This window comes from Chenopodium quinoa, unplaced genomic scaffold, assembly GCF_001683475.1.
Source record: "Chenopodium quinoa cultivar QQ74 unplaced genomic scaffold, ASM168347v1, whole genome shotgun sequence".
Taxonomy (NCBI): Eukaryota; Viridiplantae; Streptophyta; class Magnoliopsida; order Caryophyllales; family Amaranthaceae; genus Chenopodium; species Chenopodium quinoa.
Genome location: NW_018742987.1, coordinates 2,158,202 through 2,180,080, shown reverse-complemented (window position 1 = coordinate 2,180,080; position 21,879 = coordinate 2,158,202). Strand labels below are relative to the sequence as shown.

Below are 21,879 nucleotides of genomic sequence, written 5' to 3'. Positions count from 1 at the left end.
TAGTAGATATCTAGTGCGACCATTGTATATCCCAGCACAATAAAAAAATATGGTATTAAGAAACTTTTATATAAATATACTTTTTGAGGTTGGCAAATAATCTCATTCATGCTTTGAATGTTAATTGCATGAAAAAAGAGATTTGTTTTTTTTGTAAAACAAGAGTGAGCAGGTATTTAAATACACCTAGTACCAATATTACAACTCTAATTACAGCTTGTACATGACTAAAGAAAAAACTCCAATCTACAAACAGGATCAATGGTTATCTCCTTCATCCTTTGAGTCTTCTTCAGCCAGCAACCAGAAATGCAGTGCTCCAATTCTTTCGCTGTAAACCAAATTATTGTTTCTTAGACACAATTATCAAACAATAGTATTACAACAATGAAGGATTTAGACACTGAATGGCTGCAAGCTGCACATTTCATTACAGCTATAACGGAAGTGGGAGATGGACCAGAAACCATATCAAATCAAGAACGATTAAGTCAAAGGCCAAGTTCCAGTCAGATAAGATTTTGACAATCACAACACCACAGTTTAAAGGGTGAATCCTGCTCCCACCCTCTTGTGAAGACTGATATCGTCTTTGAAATCATCCAACGAGGAATCTGGAAAGGTACATACTGAGTACTGACTATATGGATAAGAAATACCATAAAAATTACTTCAGCATACTCAGATAAAAAATTGTAAATAGACCAATTCCACAGCTAATCCTCTGCTACATACGACTTCAATCATTGATTTGAAAAAGCTGTTTGTGTGAAACGAACAGCAACTTTATGCTGTGCAGTTTGCCAGTACAAGTCGAACTAAATTAATCCAAACTCTTGGTTTCCATAAGGAACCTCCTCTCCCCATAGATATGATATTTACAGCTGAAGGGAGCACCAGAGCACTAACAATGAGCAACCGAGGGCAGAGGCTGGCAAAGATGGGAGTTGCAAGTTGATCAGTGTGGCTTGAGTTGATCTTCTTGATGACAACTACATAAATATAGCTCTTGGCCTGCCTTCTGAATGCCTCACCAGATTGAAAGCCACTATATCTTATTTCTAGTTTAGACTCAATACAAACCCAAAAGTTCGAATGTTCTGGGACAAATAAAATAAGAAAGAGAACCAAAGCAAAGCGCACAGAAGGATCAATTTATCAAATAGTTAGTCAACCATGAAAGTTGCATGCAATAAAAGGAAATTCCCATTGTTTCTTACCATGTTTTACAGCAATGAATCAGCAGCCGACTGTAACAATTGATTGTTGAGCTTCTTTAGATGAGAAATGTACTAAGAACTTTCTTAGTTCTTTATCTTGTTATAGTGTTTGAAGTATCCCTTTGAAACTGAAGCATATCTTCTAGAAAAAACAGACAAATAAAGAAAATTTAAAATAAATTATACGCAATAGTGCAAATGGGATCATTAAGAGAACAAAAAATTGCTAGGAAATAACCTTTCCACCTTCGGTAGCGCTTTATGATGGACATTGACAGCCATTATGGTAATATACTGCAAATTCACTCAAACGCAAGCCTCTGGGATCCCACTAATGAAGCATATTGGCCATCTTGTGACAACAATTCATAATGTGTCCCAAGTTCTGCAATCCTCCCATCAGAACAAAGTGCAATTTGATGGGCATTCTGGACTGTGCTTAAACGGTGAGCTATTACCAATGTTGTTCTTCCTTTCATAAGATGATTCAAAGCATCCTGGACCAAACGCTCGCTAACTGTATCCAAGGCACTTGTAGCCTGCATGAAATTTAATTATAAGTCAAATATTCAAATCTATTTGTCTATGCAGCCTGAAGGCTTGGAAACAAGATCAATATACTGATGTCAGTATGCCTTTATCAGAGAATTAATATTCATCATCATAGGAAACACTTTTCTTCTATAAAAATAGATAATTTTCCTTCACTGGTGGGATGGTCCAACTTTTCAGTTACTATTGTTTTCCTTTAAAAAAAAGAAAAAGAAAAAAGGTCACCAAGATGGTATTACATACCTAAGCAAAACAATATGTTTCACAGTTTTCACATAAAATCAATGTTAACAAACGGAAAAATTAATAAGGGCTTCATCATTTTCATCTTTCTTTGTCACCATAGCTTTCACGAGAAATAATACGAGAGGCACTAATACACAAAATAAAGAATAACAAATGAATGAGTGATATGCTGAAGACAACTAATGATATCCATTGACGTGACTGTTTATCAAAATCAAGAAGTTATATTTAGGGAGACAAAGCAAAGTACTTGGATTTACGGCCCTGCAGGGAAGGGGAAGATATAAGAGAGGAGAAAGAGCTTTTTCTCTGACACAGCAGAGATTGGTAACTACACAGTGGCTATTCAACAACATTAAGTGTCAACCAAGAGGGTTACAAGAATAAAATATCAACAACAAGCAGCAGTCAGAAGGCAATAGAAACACAAATGATTTATAAATACCTCATCAAGAATCAAAATTGGAGCATTTTTTAGAAGCGCCCTCGCAATTGCAACTCTCTACAGAAGTATAGAGAACAGTTACAAATTAGAATGTATACCTAATCTTTTACATCCTCCGTAGAAATTCAACAAAATATTAAAACATGTTATACCTGCCTTTGCCCCCCACTAAGGAGACCTCCACGCTCACCAACTAGAGTGTCATAACCCTTGAAACATACAATATTTAGCAAGGATATTATCATTACATTTATATTTTCCTGTTTCAAAGGAGCCAATACAAACCTGTGGGAGTGATATGATAAATTCATGAGCATTAGCGGCTTTTGCTGCTTTTACTATATCATCCTTAGATACATTAGCATCCGGTTGACCATATGCAATGTTCTCTGCAACAGACACAGAGAAGAGAACTGGATCCTGCATTCAGAAAGACATCATAAGACTGACAATTTGAGTATCAGATGTACCCAGATGATAAGTATAAGTATACTTGATGTAAATACATGTATATGTAACCAACTTGACAGTTTACCAGCGTGTTGATTGGTACACTGGTTTGACAAGTTATACCAAATAGCATCTTCAAATGTTTGACTGAACTAGCAAGAAGTCCAGCTCAGCAGTCTGAGCAGCCAGTTCAGTACAGTTTTCAAAAATAACAGTTCTAGTTACAGGGAGCCAACTGGTAGGACAGGACATATTTACAATGGATGTACAGTGGGTTTGGTAATTCCAGGTTCAAATTACCAAAGGGTCGGCCCTCAGACATATATTAGGGTTCAGGTTGACCCAACAGTTGAAAGCACCTTAGAATCATTACATATTGCTGGCTACTGAAAGCATTTCAAATTTTTTAAACGAGTCTAAGGAGAAAAGGTTTTCCTTTACTAAGAAAGTAAATAACACATTAATAATGTAAAAATCTACTCAGAATTTAGTTGGTGTCTAAAAAATCCAACAAAAAACTACTCCGTACTAAATTGAAAAAGAATAATTAACAGGGGAAGGAAATTGTAGTAAGGAAGATCAAAAGGAAAGCACGAGGAGAAAGATATATAGATCTTGAAGAACATGAATAGAAGAACAGTAAAGCAAAAGACTCAATCTATAGATTCACAGACAGAGCATAATGGTCAAAACATAAGAGTAAAAGACCAACCAAAGGCACTATCTCCTAATGGTGTGAACTTTATGCAATTCAATTAATTAGTTCATGAAAGGTTTAACTGATTGATTTGTGATTAGACAATCAGACCCATCCCAATCCAGACTCTTCTGGTTTAAATGGACAGAGATGAATTTGGGAGGGTTTCTTTTCTGGTGTATGGCGGCCATAGTTTAAGCTGCATCTGATGCCACATAGAAGCTATCTAGATTCAAATGCCCAAAAAAAATAAAAGCAAAAGTTAAACAGCTAAAAGCTTAATTGCTGAAAACCTACTTGGTTCACTATTGAGACAGCTCGAGCCCATTCACTTTTATCAAACATTCTAACATCTTCTCCAGCCACAGTTATGCGGCCACTGGTTGGCTGCAAAACATTAACAAGGCTTGGTCGTGTTATAAAACAATAAGTAACCACACTTACAATTAGGAGAGAGAAAGAATCAATAATGCAAACTAAACCTCATAAAAACGTGCCAGCAACTGTACAATTGTACTCTTCCCTGCACCGCTTGATCCCACAAGAGCAGTAATAGTTCCACTCTTTAATGTAAGGTTAAGACCTTTAAGGACCTCAACATCAGGTCTCAATGGATAAGAAAAGTGGACATCTGCAGTGATGGGGAAATGTTAAACTAGTAGCTGGCATCTAAAAGCAGATTCGTTTTACTAGAAGAAGTGCAGAATTGATTTTCCAACAAAGCTGAACATATAACAATGGCAAATTTTCAGGTTTGCTTCAAAATGAACTTCAAATGTCTCACTACTATTCAGTCCTTTAATTCTTATTAGTAGTGAAGTAAAAGCTCAGTCAACCACCCTTTTCAAACCAAGAGTGCACCAAACATGGTCTCTAGGGTAATGCTTATAAGATCCTTTCATCAAATGAGGCAATGGATTATAATATTGATAGAAGCAACAAATAAGAAAAACAAAGCAGGAGAGACTCACTTAATTGTAGATGTTATATGTCAGTTGTACAGACACTACTATATATTTCAAACCCCGGAAGTTAAGAAGGTTCTCCAAAGGAGAAAGCCCCTCACCCCTGACATTACAAGGATTGTTGTTCAACATGAAACTATATCAATAAGGCACAATAAACATTCAAAGATCAAATTTTACGACCTACATCAATCTCTTAGTACTATGCAGGCTCAACAGTGTAAGCATATTAACATAGACCGCTAAGAATTTTTTTAGGCTTTTTAACAGCTTAATCAATAAAGCATATCTTTCGTCTAAAATCTTGTCTAGGAAAGTATAGGAGCCCAGATGCTGTGGTGTTGACAGCATTTGGACTCTATGAACTCATAGTATTGAGAGTAATGCTGCTAGCGTAATTGATAGGATTGGAGAGGAAATCATAATGATGATGTCTAAAGGGATTGCAAGGTGGGGATTATAACAATTGGAATGCTTACTACTATCTTCCTATAACAAGTTCATAGAGCTGATCCTAGAAGAAGTGCTATGAATAGGGGGACAAGAAATCAGGACTTCCCCTCAATGGGCACATAACCTTCATTTTTGGTAGTGTAGCAATTGGGAAGCCAGGAAAAGCAGCTTGTAAAGGGCTTATAACTGCCTTCAAGATAATGTTGATTGTTGAATATCTTGTTGGGGGGCCGGTTTCTAGTCCCCAGTAGTTAAGGATACAAGTGATGCTGGAGTGCTTTCCATTATGCAAGCCAGGGTAATGCTACTGAGTAATGACTCACAACTGTAATTCCCTGGATCAAGAAGCAGTAAAGACCTTGAGCAAACTGAAGAATATTTCATTCAGATGAATTGTTGTCTCGAAAAGGTAGGAAAATTCTGTTTTTCATACTGCAAGGGGAAAAAAAAGAGAAAAATATTGCTTATTGTTTAGATAGGAAGATTTTGAATAAATTTTTTGGGCACAGAGCTGCATTGCATAATCTCTTCTTTTTCCATTTAAAGGGTTTTAGGATGCATAATCTCTTCCTTTTCTATTTATAAGGCTTTAGGATGCATGATCTTTTCTTATCCCATTTATAGGGATTTAGGATGCATAACCTCTTCCTTTTCCATTTATAGGGCTTTAGGATTGGTTAAATTGCTAATGAACCGTAAATAGCCTCCTAACTGATATTTTTTTGCAGTTTTTTTTCCACATTTCCAGGGTCAAAAGGTACCTGGACAAAGCACATTAACGCTGAATAACAGGTACACAGTAGGGAGAGAGAAGATATACCAAGTAATTATAGCATCAACCTGACACAAGTACAAAAAAACAAGTTTGGAATACCTTCAAGACTAATGTCACCGGACCAGGCTACGTTATACACATCACTTGATGAGCCCAAGGCTGACATGTAATGCATATGATTAGATTGCTGTTTCTCATCAAATCCATTGACAACAAATAATTGAAACTTTTCGTCCTGAACATCTTTTGGTTGAATCTGTCTTTCTAAACCATAAGCAAGAGCTTCGTCAATTTCTGACCCAGAGAGAATCGAATTAATCCTCTCGACAGCAGCAAAAGCCCCACGTAGATCTCCAAATGTATAAACCAATCCTTGAACCTGCATAGTATATATAATAAACATGGTTACAAGGGACAGTAATAATTTTTAAAAAAAAAATGTATAACAGCTAAATTATTAGCCAGAAGCAAGAACTCACAGCAAATGTCAGAGTAAAGGTATATCCGATGAAAGAAACCACGGTTCCAACTGAGAGTTCACCCTGCACATTCCATTGAACCATATAAGTAGACTAATTAAACATGCTCATAGAGTTTGAATTAATTGTTATGATACTAAGGTCAGAGATCATTGACAAATAAATATATAATGAGGAAAAATAATATAGCTGCTAAACAAGTTGAGAAAGGAGCAAAACAAAAACCCTATGCTCTAGAAGATTAGTACCCTCACTGGAAAACTGCACTCTTGTTTAAACATGAAGGTCACACTTCTAAAAGAGGATTAATAATTTTTTAGCCTTAAACCAATTCAGCGTCAAATGACTCACCTTTCTTTTCTGAAGGGCACAAAAATTTGCCCACATACACTTCATAATTTAGATGCAAGATTCTCATCCCATCGGTCAATAAAGGCTATTCCTATGTTACCGTGTTTTACATTATCATAAGGACTAATGAGTCTCTTTCAGTCATGTTCATTTTCAATTAACATTCCAATTGATCTCTTTTCTTTGACCTCTATCACAAAAGCTTTTAAAAAATCTGCTTCACCCTTCCAATATCCCAATTCAATGGAGCTGTCAAAAGTTGACCCGACCAGAAATACCGACTCAAACCCGACTATAAATAGACCCATCTCAACCCGAAAAAATGGTGACCCAAACCCGACCTGAAACCAACCCTAGACCCGAGTTGACCCAGGTATGTGAGACCACGAACCCGAACATGAACTGACCGACGCGAATGTAACCCGTAAATTATTGACCTCAACCGAATCCGACTTGAACCAGAATTGACCGAAACCCGTTTTAACCCGTCAAAACCCAAATTTAACCCAACTTGTTACTAATCTGACCTGAATTCAACCCGACTCGTTCCTAAACCAACCCGAATTTAACTTGTTACAAACCCGACCCAAAATCAACCCGACTTGTTATTGACCTGACCCAAATTCAACCCGACTTGTTAATGACCCGACCCGAATTTTACCGATCCAAAAATTCAGATCAGTTACTAACCCAACTCGAAATCAACACGAATTGTTATTGACCCGACCTAAATTCAACCCAAATTGTTCCCGACCGATTTAAAATCACCTTAAATGCAACTTGACAAATATATACTTATTACTGTTGATCAAAGCATTTTGTCTAGGGAGACCAAGTCGGTCCAGGCCACCAAAAGAAAGGAGCATCATCCTCAAATTTAAGAGTTAAATATAGTATATATTTGTTGTATGGTCAAAGGAGATAATTATCTTCCTAAATTATAAAGTATAGTTTCCTAGTATATTGCCATAAATATTATAGTCAAAGGAAATAATTAGCATGATAAAAATAAAAATTATCTATTTATAGTTAGTTGAACCCGATTATGACCTGACTTGGAAATGAACCGACCCGATTGTAACATGCAAATTATTGACTTGAACATAACCCGACTTGACTCCAAGAATGACCCAACTTGGAAATGACCCAACCTGAGTATAACCCGCAAATTATTGACTTGAACCGAACCCCACTTGAACCTAAGAGTGACCCGACTTAAAAATGACCCGACCTGATTATAACCCGCAAATTATTGACTTGAACCGAACCCGACTCAAACACGAGAATGACCCGACCTGATTCTAACCCGCGAATTATTGACTTGAACCGAACCCGACTCAAACCCGAGAATTACTATAACCCGTATTAGCCCGTATTAACCCATAAAAACCCGAATTAAACCCGACCTATTGTTCACCCGACCCAAATGTCACCCGACCTAAACCGACCCAAACCCGATAAGAAGTATGACCAGACGTGTCCCGACTAAAGCATGACCCGACCCGCATAGGTTATGGAATTAATCGAGTTGACCCGACCCACTCTTACCGACCCAAACCCGACCCGTTTACCCGAATTGACAGCTCTACCCGTAACCTCCAAAAATTCTCAAAAAGCGTAGATGTTAGACTTCAATTTTGGAATTTTTTAACTTTTTTTAACCCAGACATAAAAATTGCCGAAATGTTTACTATGGTCCCTAATACCCTCCAGGAGTCCAATTGGCTGGGTGGAACCATCCAATTTTCCTTTAAACAACCAATTTACCGGTTTACAACTTGCACCAATTTCATTAACTCAAGCTTACCACGAACATTTATGACAACATATAATGATCATATATGGATCTAAACGGCATTATAACCCCGAGATGTTTCCCCTAAAATCTCAATGTTTTACGACACCAGGCCCCGAAACATTCGAAATTTCTAAAAAATCGTGGATATTAGCTTTCAATTTTGGAATTTTTTGACTTTTTTTCGCCCGGATATAAAAATTGCCAAAATGTTTAACATGATCCCAAATACCCTGCGGGAGTCCAATTGGCTGGAGGAACCATCCAATTTACCTTTAAACGACCAATTTACCGATTTACAACTTACATCGATTTCATTAATTCAAGCCTACCACGAACATTTATGACAACAAATAATGATCATATAATATGGTTCCAAACGACATTATACGACCCCGAAATGTATTCCCTAGAATTTCAAGACTTTTCCAGACGAGGCTCCAAAGACTCCAAAAATTCTCAAAAAACCTTCAATTTTAGAATTGCGGACTTTTTTCACCCGGAAATAAAAATTGCCGAAATATTTACCATGCTCTCTAATACCCTCCGCGAGTCCAATTGGGTCGGTGGAACCATCCAATTTGCCTTTAAACGGCCAATTTACCGGTTTATAACTTGCGCCGATTTCATTAACTCAAGCCTACCACAAACATTTATGACAACATATAATGATCATATATGGTTCCAAACAGCATTATATGACTCCGAAATGTATCCCCTAAAATCTCATTTCTTTTCGACATCGGGCCCAAAACCTCCAAAAAATTTCTCAAAAAAGCGTGGATATTAGCCTTACATTTCAGAATTTTTTTACTTTTCTTCGCCCGGAAATAAAAATTGCCGAAATGTTTATCATGGTCCCTAATACCTTCCGGGAGTCCAATTGGGTGGGTGGAACCATCTTTTTTGCCTTTAAACGGCCAATTTACCGGTTTACAACTTGCACCGATTAAATTAAATCAAGCCTAATGCAACATATATGACAACATATAATGATCATATATGGTTCCAAACGACATTATAAGACCCCCGATATGTATCCCCTTAAATCTTAAAATTTTCGACATCTGGCCTCGAAACATCCCAAATTTCTCAAAAAAAAAAAGTGATTTCAATTTTGGAATTTTTTTACTTTTCTTCGCCCGGAAATAAAAATTGCCGAAATGTTTATCATGGTCCCTAATACCCTCCGGGAGTCCAATTGGGTGGGTGGAACCATCCTTTTTGCCTTTAAACGACCAATTTACCGGTTTACAACTTGCACCAATTTAATTAACTCAAGCCTACTACAAACATTTATGACAACATATAATGATCATATATGAATCCAAACGGCATTATATAACCCTGAGAAGTATACCCTAAAATCTCAAAACTTTTCGACACCGCCTTAAACCTACAGAATTTCTCAAAAAGTGTGGATATTAGCCTTCAATTTTGGAATTTTTCGACTTTTTTTTGCCCAGAAATAAAAATTATCGAAATGTTTACCATGATCCCGAATACCCTGTGAGAGTCCAATTGGTTAGGTGGAACCATCCAATTTGCCTTTTAACGGCCAATTTATCGATTTACAATTGTCACCGATTTCATTAACTCAAGCCTACCACGAACATTTATGACAACGAATAATGATCATAAATGGTTCCAAACGACATTATATGACCCCGAAATATATTCCCTAAAATCTCAAGTCTTTTCGACACCGGAACCCGAAACCTCCAAAATTTCTCAAAAAGCGTGGATATTAGCCTTCAATTTTGGAATTTTTTTACTTTTCTTCGCCCGTAAATAAAAATTGTCGAAATGTTTATCATGGTCTCTAATACCTTTTGGGAGTCCAATTGGGTGGGTGGAATCATCCTATTTGCCTTTAAACGACCAATTTACCGGTTTACAACTTGCACCAATTTAATTAACTCAAGCCTATTACAAACATCTATGATAACACATAATGATCATATATGGTTCCAAACGGCATTATATGACCTTGATATGTATCCCCTAAAATCACAATACTTTTCGACACCGGGCTCCGAAACCTACAGAATTTCTCAAAAAGTGTGGATATTAGCTTTCAATTTTGGAATTTTTGACTTTTTTTTTCCCGAAAATAAAAATTGCCGAAATGTTTACCATGGTACCGAATACCCTCTGGGAATCCAATTGGTTGAGTGGAACCATCCAATTTGCCTTTTAACGGCCAATTTGCCGATTTACAACTTGCAACGATTTCATGTACTCAAGCCTAACACACACATTTATGACAACAAATAATGATCATAAATGGTTCCAAGCGACATTATATGACCCCGAGATATATTCCCTAAAATGTCATGTCTTTTCGACACTAGGTCCCGAAACCTCCGAAATTTCTCAAAAACCATGGATATCCATCAAATTTGGAACTTTTTGACTTTTATTCGTCCGTCAATAAAAATTGCCGAAATGTTTACCATGGCTCCTAATACCCTCCGGGATTCCAATTGGCTGGGTGGAACAATACAATTTGCCTTTAAACGACCAATTTACCGGTTTACAGCTTGAACTGATTTCATTAACTCAAGCTTACCACGAATATTTATGACAACATATAATGATGAGATGTAATCCTAAAATTTAAAGGCTTTTTAGACACCGGGACTTGAAATCTCCAAAATTTCTCAACAAGCATGGTTCTTAGACTTTCATTTTGGAATTTTTTTAATTTTTTTTTGCCCGGAAATAAAAATTGCCGAAATGTTTACCATGGTCCTTAATACCTTCCGGGAGTCCAATTGGATGGGTGCATCCATCCAATTTGCCTTTAAACGACCAATTTATCGGTTTACAAATTGCAACGATTTCATTAAATTAAGCCTTCCACTAACATTTATGACAATATATAAGAATCATATATGGTTCCAAATGGCATTATATGACACCCAAATGTATTCCCTAAATTCTCAAGACTTTGCTGACATCGTGCCCCGAAACCTCCAAAATTTCTCAAAAAGAATGGATTTTAATTTGGAATTTTTTGAGTTTTTTTCACCCGAAAATAAAAATTGCCGAAATGTTTACCATGGTCCCTAATACCCTCCGAGAGTCCAATTACGGCCAATTTACCGGTTTACAACTTGCACCGATTTCATTAACTCAAGCCTACCACGAACATTTATGACAACAAATAGTGATCATATATGGTTCCAAACAACATTATATGACCCCGAGATATATTCCCTAAAATTTCAAAGCATTTCGATACTGAGCCCCGAAACCTCAAAAATTTCTGAAAAAGCGTGGATATTAGCCTTTAATTTTGGAATTTTTAGACTTTTTTCGCCCAAAAATAATAATTGTCGAAATGTTTACCATGGTGCCTTATATCATTCGGGAGTCAAATTGGGTGGGTGGAACCATCCAATTTGCCATTAAACGGCCTATTTACCGGTTTATAACTTGGACGGATTTCATTAACTCAAGTCTACTACGAACATTTATGACAACATATAATGATCATATATGGTTCCATACGGCATTATATGACCCTGAAATGTATCCCCTAAAATATTAATATTTTTCTACACCGGGCCCCGAAACCTCCAAAATTTCTGAAAAAGCGTGGATATTAAGCCTTTAATTTTGAAATTTTTTGATTTGTTTTCGCCAGGAAATAAAAATTGCCGAAATGTTACCATGGTCCCTAATACCCTCCGGGAGTCCAATTGGGTAGGTGGAACCATCCAATTTGCCTTAAAACGACCAATTTACCGATTTACAACTTACACCAATTTCATTAATTCAAGCCTACCACAAAACATTTATGACAACAAATAATAATCATATATGGTTCCAAATGGCATTTTATGACCCCGATATGTATCCCATAAAATTTCAAGACTTTTCGACACTGGGCCCCGAAACCTCCAAAATTTCTCAAAAAGCATGGATATTAGCCTTCAATTTTGGAATTTTTTGACTTTTTTCGCCCGGAAATAAAAATTGCAGAAATGTTTACCATGGTCCCTAATACCCTTCGAGAGTCCAATTGGGTGTGTGTAACCATTCAATTTGCTTTTAAATGGCCAATTTACCGGTTTACAACTTGCATCGATTTACCGGTTTACAACGGCCAATTTAATTAACTTGCACTGATTTACCGGTTTACAACGGCCAATTTTATTAACTTGCACCAAACCCGACTTTAACCGATATTGACCCTAACTCGTTTAACCTGTCAAAACCCGAATTTAACCCGACTTGTTACTAACCTGTCCTGAATTCAACCCGACTCGTTCCTAACCCGACCCTAATTTAACCCAACCTGTTACAAACCCGACCCAAAATCAACCCGACTTGTTATTGACCTGACACAAATTCAACCCGACTTGTTATTGACCCGACCCGAATTTTACCATACTTGTTACTTACCCAACCTAAAAATTCAACCCAATCTGTTATTAAGCCGACTCGAAATTAACACGACTAGTTATTGACCCAACCTAAATTCAACCCAAATTGTTCCTGACCGGATTTCAAATCACCTTAAATGCAATTTAGACTACCTATTGTTGATCAAAGCATTTTGTCTTGGGATCCAGGCCAACAAAAGAAAGGAGCATCATCCTCAAATTTAAGAGTTAAATATAGTATATATTTGTTGTATGGTCAAAGGAGATAATTATCTTCTTAAATTATAGACTATAATTCCCTAGTATATTGCTATATATGTTATAGTCAAAGGAAATAATTAGCTTGATAAAAATAATAATTATCTATTTATAGTTAGTTGAACCCGAATATGACCTGACTTGGAAATGACCTGACGTGATTGTAACGTGCAAATTATTGACTTGAACATAACCAGACTTGAATCCGAGAATGACCCAACTTGAAAATGACACAGATTATAACCCGCAAATTATTGACTTGAACCGAACCTGACTTGAACCCGAGAATGATCCGACTTAAAAATGACCCGACCTGATTATAATCCGCAAATTATTGACTTGAACCAAACCCGACTCAAACCCGAGAATGACTTGACTTGATTCTAACCGGAAAATTATTGACTTGAATCGAACCCGACTCGAACCCGAGAATTCTCCTAACCCGTTTTAACCGTAAAAAACCCGAATGAAACCCGACCTATTGTTCACCCGACCAAATGTAACCCGGCCTGTTATTAACCCGACCTACACCCGACCCAAAGATAAGAAGTATGACCCGACGTGACCCAACTCAAGCATGACCTAACCCAAACCCGACCCGCATAAGTTATGGAATAAATCTGAATTGACCCGACCCGAGTTGACCCGACCCACTCTTACTCGACCCTAACCCGACTGGTTCACCCGAATTGACAGCTCTACAATTCAGCAAGATGTTGTTGTTTCCTTTCTATATCTCCTCGACATTTTATTATATATGTACTAGTCAAAAAGACATATGAAACCTTCGACACAAGTCAAAAACATCCCGTACATGCATGTCAATCAAGAGGATTTATTGCAAAATATTATCATGGAAAAAACAGGGAAAGAATATAATGAATAACAGGCTTGGTAAGAAAAAGGGCAAAAATACTACTGCCATTGAAGAAACCTCACCGCTTTAACTTTGTTTCCTCCAAGGATATACAAAGCCAATAATGATACATAAACTGCAATTCGGGTCACTGATTCATTAATGGATTTGTAAGTCCCCAGCTTAATGCCACTCGCCTGATAAGCAAGTATCTGCCACATCAAACAGAATAAATATCAACAAACATAACGCACAAAATCCCTCAGAAACCAAAACGGATTTCATTTTCCGACTCAAGGACATGACAGATAGATTACCTGGTTACCAAATGCTGACATTTGGCGCTTTTCCCCACAAAAGGATCTCACCTGAAATATTATATCAAGAGTTCAGTACAGCATATGTGGATGGATCATAGATCCCATTACGCAAAAGCCAAAGTTATAGTTTATGATTATCCAAATCACCCTTAAAAGAGCTAGAGCTGGCATTGGATGCTAAAATGCTATATTGCACAACTGCAACTCACTGGAACTCACAGTGCGAATGGCCGAAATTGTTTCTGTCACACAGTCAGACATTGAAGACTGTGCCAAACCATGAGCTTTAAAGATAGGCATAGTTGACCGCTTGTAAACAGCTGAAGAACAAGATGTTAAAAACAAAGTATATAGGTGGATGGAAATCAGAAGAAAAGCAAGACTAATCTTCAAAGGAGCTAAATGATGATACTCAATGCAATTATGCAATCGAATCTACGTCAATAAGTACATTGAATTGAACTACATGATAAGAATATGCATCAAGATATATTATTGACTTACAGAACATACAATTCTTTGATTTCAGCAAGTCAAACAACTAGATTTGGATCCATGAATTGTTTCAGGATGCATGTTTATGATGTTCGCAGTATAAGTATGGTTGTGTCATAGCAACAATGAGTTACAAAACACATGCACGCAAATGCACACATATAGATATGCTGGATCTCCTTCTCTCAAGTCTCAACCCTCGCCTCCATGTTGACATGTCTCCTTCTGACATTGTAAAATCTAATGGATATCATATTTGGCAGTTATGAGGTTTTAGTCTTCAAAATCTACATCCTTAGGTGGTGGTCATTGTTAAAGGGGTGAGTATGGGTCAGGGGTGCGTTGTTGATTGCACAGATGGTAGGCGTATTGGGCTTAGTTACTAGGAATGACAGATGAAGGGAGAAGGTGATGGAGAATTTGGGTTGGTGATGATGGCTTGGCAGGTAACACTTGAAAATGATTATGTTAAGAGCAATGACCTGCGATGGGGAAATACAAAGTCTAGGGCAGCGTAGAGGAATCAAGAAGGCATTTGGGGTTAAAGGGGTACCCCTTTTGTTCTTACAAAGTGGGTTCTTGCCGAGCCCACTCCAAAAGCTTAGCTTTAGCAATTACATACATAATAGAAAGTTATATTGATAAGGTAAAGAAAATCCTACCTTTACCTTAGGTATTAATAACAGTGGATAAAAAATCGCGAACATCCACATTTCACCCTCGGACATGTATGTGATTAGCAACAATGAGATAGGTTGATTTTGACTCAAAGAAGTGGATTTTAAAAAAAAAAAAAATTAAAAAAGAAAAAAAAAAACACGTCACAACAAAGGGAAAGGAGGTGGACAATTCCTTTTCTATACATGACATCCTATGAGAAAATTTATGACATTAACATTTAGGTGGAAATCTTTCAGAATATTCCAAACAACCTTTTCTTAAAAATGAATCAATTTCTAAATAGAGAATTGATATGCAATGAGATAGATGAATAATAAAACAAAAGAGTCAATAAATAAATTTTAAAAAAAAAAAAAACATTTACCTACTAAAATGGAGACAATAAGCATAAGCAAACCCAATATTGGTGCGAGTTGTGGTGAAAGAGTGAACAGGATGCAAATAGTTCCAACAATCTGAAAGTTATGAGGATATTTAGAAATAAGAATCAACAAAAAATTTACAGAAACATGTATGGATGAGATCATACCATGTTACAAAACAACCTAGATTATTGACAATCTTCAGTTGACTAATTTTATAATACAAGTAATAAAGTTATACTCCCTCTGTCCCATAATACTTGGGACGTTGGGGTGGTCACGTAGTTTAAGAAAACTACTAGTGGGTTATTTTAAACATTTGTTTATTTTATACAAAATTCTCTTTTGTTTTTTTATATTACAACTTTTACAAGAAAACACCAAGTGAGGTGGGAGTGGGGTAGGTGATGAGAGAGAAAATGTGGGAAAATACTTTTTTTATTAGTGGTTAAGTATTGTGGGACGGACGAAAATGGAAATTGTATCAAGTATTATGGGATGGAGGGAGTAATAGAGAATATATATCCACATTATTCTGATTCCTTTCCCCTGTAGTAAGAGACTGAAGGCTCAGTCCACTTCAGATAAAGCTAGTTATGGATTCTAGCATTCTACACCTTAAGAAGAATCATTCCTGTTTAATTAAAGTAGCTTGCCTCGGAAAGTGCTCTGAATCCTCTGTCCCTTGAAACATTTTCACTGACAATGTCTTTAACAGACCCCAAATCAGAGGTCAACAATCCAGTCAGTTCCCCAACCTGCAAAATTTAGAAACCACAAATGTTGAAACTGAGAAATTATAATCATTTTAAGTAACCATGACTAATGCAACACATGAAGAAGAAAAAAGGGAAAGAAATCTAATGTCCATGAAACAAAAGCAGATTTTTTTAAAACAATTACGAAATTCTGAGATGAAATTTTCCATCTAAAACAACATAGTAATGTCATATGCAATTAATAACCTGATTCAAAAGTCCCATCACCAAAAATCTCAGAGAAAAATGAGAAACTTCGAGAAGTATGATCCCAAACATCGAAATGTGAGATACGCCAGGATCAACATGCTATAGAGCCAATAGCTGACTAAAGGAGAAAAAAACATATATATCATTAATATTCAAAAGCACCATGGTGCTCTTATTATCAGAGTATGACCTTACTACAAGGTCAAGGCATCTGAAGGTGGAGAATACTTATGAATGGATGCACCTCGTTTCTGGGAATAAAATGCATCCAGCACAAACTATGTTGCATCAACAATGATGAAAGGCGACAGGAATAAAATATATATATTTTGCCAAGAACACACATAATATAAACCATTTCAGAAATGTGCTGGTAAGATCACCTAAAATAAAGAGGAAAAGAGATCGACAGATCACAAACTATGAGCAGCTGTAGAGATTGATAAGAATATGAAAACCACACCATACCTTGTAGCGGTCAAAAAATTCCACCTGCATGGAACAAATGAAAAAGTGACAAATTAGAATTAAGCAACTAATGAGTTTCGGAATACTACACAATGTCTTATCAAAATGTCGCATATACTAAAGCAGACACAGATCATGAAATGTGAAAGGCAAAAGAGATTTTTCTATAAATCATATGTACATTTAGGTGGCCCAATTTGGTATTTACATTTAACAATCATAACAGTGCTACTGCAAGGCATTAATGCTACTGCTTTTCAGGCATGTAACATATTCATGTTGGTGAAAAGGCAAGAAAAATTCAACCAATATATATGATCTTGCTTAGTACTGCAGTCTTGGTCCATCCCACTGAAGTGCTCAAACCTCAAGATAATGTAAAAATCAAACACTCCTATTCTACTAAGCAATTTGGTCCAGAAGCCAGAAAGTCATGAAATTGTTTAATGCCGCTGCAAATTTATAGAAGCTATGTGTACAGCTATAGTCGTTACAATTAATATTAGTGTACTTCTTACTGGTACAGTACAGTCTCACATGCACATAAGTAGATACAATTACCATATTTCCTTGGGGGTCTTAATAAAGTATTAACACAAGCATACTAACAGCAATACTTCCTCCGTTCATTATTCATTGCAACAATTGGATTTGACACAAAGAATATAAGGGAGGAAAGTGGGTGAGGTGGCCCACCCTATACTCATGTGATTATATGATTAGAGGAGAAACAAAAGATGATAAACTAGGGCAAAGTTGTAGCTTTTAGTGTGAAATGTTTCCCAAAAGAGAGTTAAATTGATTATTGTGAAACTTCTATAAAAGGCAATTGTTGAATTAACTAAAGAACGGAGGAAGTAACAGTTAAATATGTTGTTCTGTACTAGACGGCTAGATGCATGATCCTCATTGGTCACCTATGTTTTTTTCTTTGATTTACTATCCCATGGATAATGTAATATGTTTAAACAAAACATTAAGAGGTTTCCTTGTTTCAATTGTTTTATTAGTTACACACTAGCACGGTATAAGCATATATGAAATTATAATGCCTGATAAGACAAACAATGAGACTAGATAAATTCAATGGGCTAGGATATGCAATGCTACCTTTTGAATTAACATCCTCCGGAATATCTGAGCTCTTAAAACAGACATAACCTTCTCCCAAATTTTGTTCATGTTTATGACAAATATCACAGTGAAGATTGGTTCTAATGAATATACAAATGCAATTTTACTCATTACTTTCCACAAAGGCTCGGGTGTCGTTCCTGAAAGAACTTCAAAAAACCTCCCTGCATAATCACGACACATAGAAGCATATAAGGGTTTTTTTATTTTAGCAACCAAAAAAATAAGATGGGGGGATAAACCAAATATAAATCAAGTAGAAAGAAGATACATCAAGAATTGTCTCCATACTATAAGAAAAAATTAGCTAATATGCAACATGCCAAGGACCAACAAAGTAGAGCCTCAGTGAAGAATCCTAAGCTGCTTACAGCTGCAGTGTCTATGTGATCATCTGGATCAAAAATTGGAAAACAGATGTTGTCCCTACCACTAAAACCCTCTCTCAGCCATCTTCTTCACAATCATAGAGGAACCATGAAGGTAAGGGGACACAGGGTACGAGGAGATTGGATCTCAAAAGAGATGTTGGGTTAGAAATTGGGAAGAAAGTACATGGAAGTTTTCTTTCTTGAGGTGAGGAAGTTCTACTGCAAAAAAACAGTATTTCCTTCACTAGTAACCGTTTAGCCTCCAGAGGTGATACTTTTCCTACTACTAAAGATGGCAAATTGGCAAATCAGCAATACGGATGAGGCAGCGGAAAAGTAGACTGGAAATTGGAGTAATGTGTTAGTTGCATATGTGATAATAAAGGTTAAACCTGAGATATATGTGCTAAATCACATCTTAATTACCACAACTATGGAAATTATGTCAATAAACATTCATCTGCTGCATATGATCGAGATGAAGTCATACATTCAAGTTTTTACTCCGCTAAGCGCTAACATCAAACCTATGGGCACTACATAAGGACAGGGTTGAATGTGAATTGTTGCAAGCTTATTTAAACTAAGCCAAGCTTGACTTAGAGAGACATCAGCCAAAATATATACTTAAGTTGTGTTATCCCAAGGACTCAAGGTGAGTCATAGTTGATAATATGATTGTTTTGTGTTAAGTGAAAAGTATACTTGAAAACCAATCTACCTTGTTTGCATATTTAACTTTATTATCCACAAGACCGACAACTTCTTAGATTGTGGTTTCCTAAATTGCCTTTCTATCTCATTTCTTTCTAGGACCATAATGTGTATTTCAAAAATTCCATGCATGATAAAAGAGACTCCTCATCCAAGCCTCTTTATGCAATAGCTATAAGACATTAATTATAGGTTATCATTCAATACTTTTTAGAACGAGAAAGGATTAAAAATCTATTTATTCTATGGAGAAAGAGTATGGTTAGAGAAATGTCCTTAGTTAATAATCCTGTAATGTCGAATACACCTATGATCACTCGCCTAAAGGTCAATTTAGCAATTTCCACACATTAACAAAATTAGATAAATTTAGTTGAAGTTGCATTGCTATTGTAAAGTGATATTTAACATTACATGTTGGATTTTAGAGTGAGAAAAGCCAAGCTTCAAGGCTCCATCAATAAGAAAAGGCGTCGCCTACGGGATTTAACTGCTTAAGTGTTGTCCGAGTGAATATGCTATTCATCTATTCTTCTCTGATGATCAGATACATTTACGACAAAACAATTCAATATCTATCTCTACTGTTCACCAATTACTAAGTACAAACAATCATAACAAAATTGAAAACCCTAAATTATCATCAAACAATTCAGCTACAATTGTAACCCATAATTCCAACTCCAATTAAATCAAACTATCTGATTATTTAAATAAAACATAAACAACTGAAGAATTAAACAGTACCTGAGAAAAGAGGCATAGAAAGGGTACAAGCAGTACCCCCAACAAGAGCAGAAACACAAAGAGCAAGACGCCATTTTTGGTCCACCAACAAATTCCAGAAAGTTCCCCAACTTATGGCAACTTCTGGTTCAACTTTCTCTCTCCCAAACCCCTCGACTTTCGGGTCCGGGTTCGGGTTCGGGTCAGATACCGAATAGTCTGAAGCGGGTCCGTGTACGTAAGCTGCTGGTGCCCATTTCTGCTTCGGAGTTAACAGTCGGAGGTTGGTGGTGCGGCGGAGGTGGATCGAGGAGAGAGAAAATAGCGGGAAGTGATGTGATTGGATGCGGGGGTGAGAGAAGTGGAAGTGTGTGCGGGTGATTGATGGGGAGGAGAGAGAAATTGCCGCCATTTGTGAACGGGGATAGCTTTCTGTAAGAGACTCACGATTTACCCATTCAACATATAATATTTGTCTTTTCTTAAATGAAAATTGTAAACTAATAATCCCACCTTTAGTCGGTCTTCCAGAAACAATCCCACTTTTTGAAATTACAGAAATAATCGCACCTTTAATATGTATCTTCCACTAACGATCCCTTTGACCTACAACCTGTTAAACAGGTTAATTATTTTTTCTTTTTTTTTTAACCTAAATCTCTTTTGGGGCCACCAGTCCACCACCATGGTCACCCTAACCCCTAACCGCCACTGCCACCCACAAGGCCACAACAGATTCTTCCAACCATGCTGTAACCACCCCTAAAACTCAACCTCCGCCCCCAAAAACTTGACCCACAGCCCCGAAAAACCTCCACCCAGCCTGAAAACTCAACCCTCAGCCCTAAAAAGTAAACCCCGGTAGCCCCAATTACCTCTAAATTCAATTTTTAGCTTGAAATTAAACCCAGAAGCTCCTCTTTAACCAAGGCTCAATACTCTTATACTGATTATAGAAATTTCTCATATCCGCAACCACCATCTTTAATCACAAACATATGCAGCAACGACGTAGTCATCGAAGCCGATGAATCGATCTTCAATTCGTAAGACCAGCGAGGACATTATGACCATCGATGTTCATAGCACATAAACCACAAATTTCTTCGCGGCAAGTTCGGCAGAAGGTGACTAGGTGAGAGAGAAGGATCGATTTTGTTCTTGATGTTGATGAGAGCGTCGAGAACCATGAGACCATACTCCTTGAGGTTGATCTCATAGTTTTTGAGCTCGGGTTTCGAAGGAGTCGGGGTTCTAGCGGTAGATTTGGAAGGTTTTCATTGATATTGGTGGCGGCAATGGTGAGTTGAGGGCTAGGTTGGGTTGCCGGGGAAAGCAAGGGCGGCAATGGGGAGGGGAAAGCAGTGGTGGGGTGGGGCTAGTGGCGGGGCTGTGTTGGGGTTGGAGATGGGTTTTTTTTTATATATATATTATTATTAAAAATTTGAATAAATCTATTAAAATTCGACACGTGTCTTATAACCTAAGAAAACCGGTTACCAAAGCTATCCAACCGGTCAGGGATTGTTAATGGAAGATCCATGTTAAAGGTGGGATTGTTTCTGGAATTTCAACAGGTAGGATTGTTTCTGGAAGACCGACTAAAGGTGGGATTATTAGTTTACAATTACCCTTTCTTAAATACTAGGTTACAAAAAAAATTATGTACGTATTATTAGTTGTCATATATTGTAATATCTCGTT

General features: G+C 36.9%; 1 protein-coding gene across 7 annotated transcripts; it reads right to left on the bottom strand.

Annotated features, from left to right (window-relative positions):
• Positions 1-50: 50 nt before the first annotated feature.
• LOC110729719 (ABC transporter B family member 28-like) lies at positions 51-20,696 on the bottom strand. 7 transcript variants are annotated; one of them, XM_021909501.1, is made up of 18 exons: positions 20,197-20,695; positions 18,341-18,528; positions 17,231-17,254; positions 16,451-16,552; positions 15,797-15,887; positions 14,476-14,576; positions 14,254-14,304; positions 14,020-14,148; positions 6,283-6,345; positions 5,903-6,182; positions 4,093-4,241; positions 3,908-3,997; positions 2,749-2,883; positions 2,616-2,672; positions 2,464-2,520; positions 1,459-1,759; positions 1,221-1,362; positions 51-331 (listed from the first exon to the last, which is right to left on the bottom strand). In XM_021909501.1, the coding sequence occupies exons 1-16, from the start codon at positions 20,585-20,587 to the stop codon at positions 1,523-1,525; spliced, it is 2,145 nt and encodes a 714-aa protein (XP_021765193.1). In that variant the 5' UTR covers positions 20,588-20,695; the 3' UTR covers positions 51-331; positions 1,221-1,362; positions 1,459-1,522. The 7 variants fall into 7 exon arrangements, with proteins under 7 accessions (XP_021765193.1, XP_021765191.1, XP_021765194.1 ...); XM_021909499.1 differs by having other exon boundaries at positions 110-1,100; XM_021909502.1 differs by having other exon boundaries at positions 110-1,359; positions 20,197-20,696.
• Between the last annotated feature and the right edge of the window lie 1,183 nt (positions 20,697-21,879).

What these genes read in the sequence shown, in the direction of transcription:
- LOC110729719 (XM_021909502.1), bottom strand. Translation starts at nt 20,587, where the DNA reads ATGGCGGCAATTTCTCTCTCCTCCCCATCAATCACCCGCACACACTTC. An exon ending in CAATTTCGGCCATTCGCACT is followed by an intron (nt 14,305 to 14,475) that starts GTGAGTTCCAGT and finishes ATAATATTTCAG; the next exon opens with GTGAGATCCTTTTGTGGGGA. An exon ending in CTGTCTCAATAGTGAACCAA is followed by an intron (nt 2,884 to 3,907) that starts GTAGGTTTTCAG and finishes TTCTGAATGCAG; the next exon opens with GATCCAGTTCTCTTCTCTGT.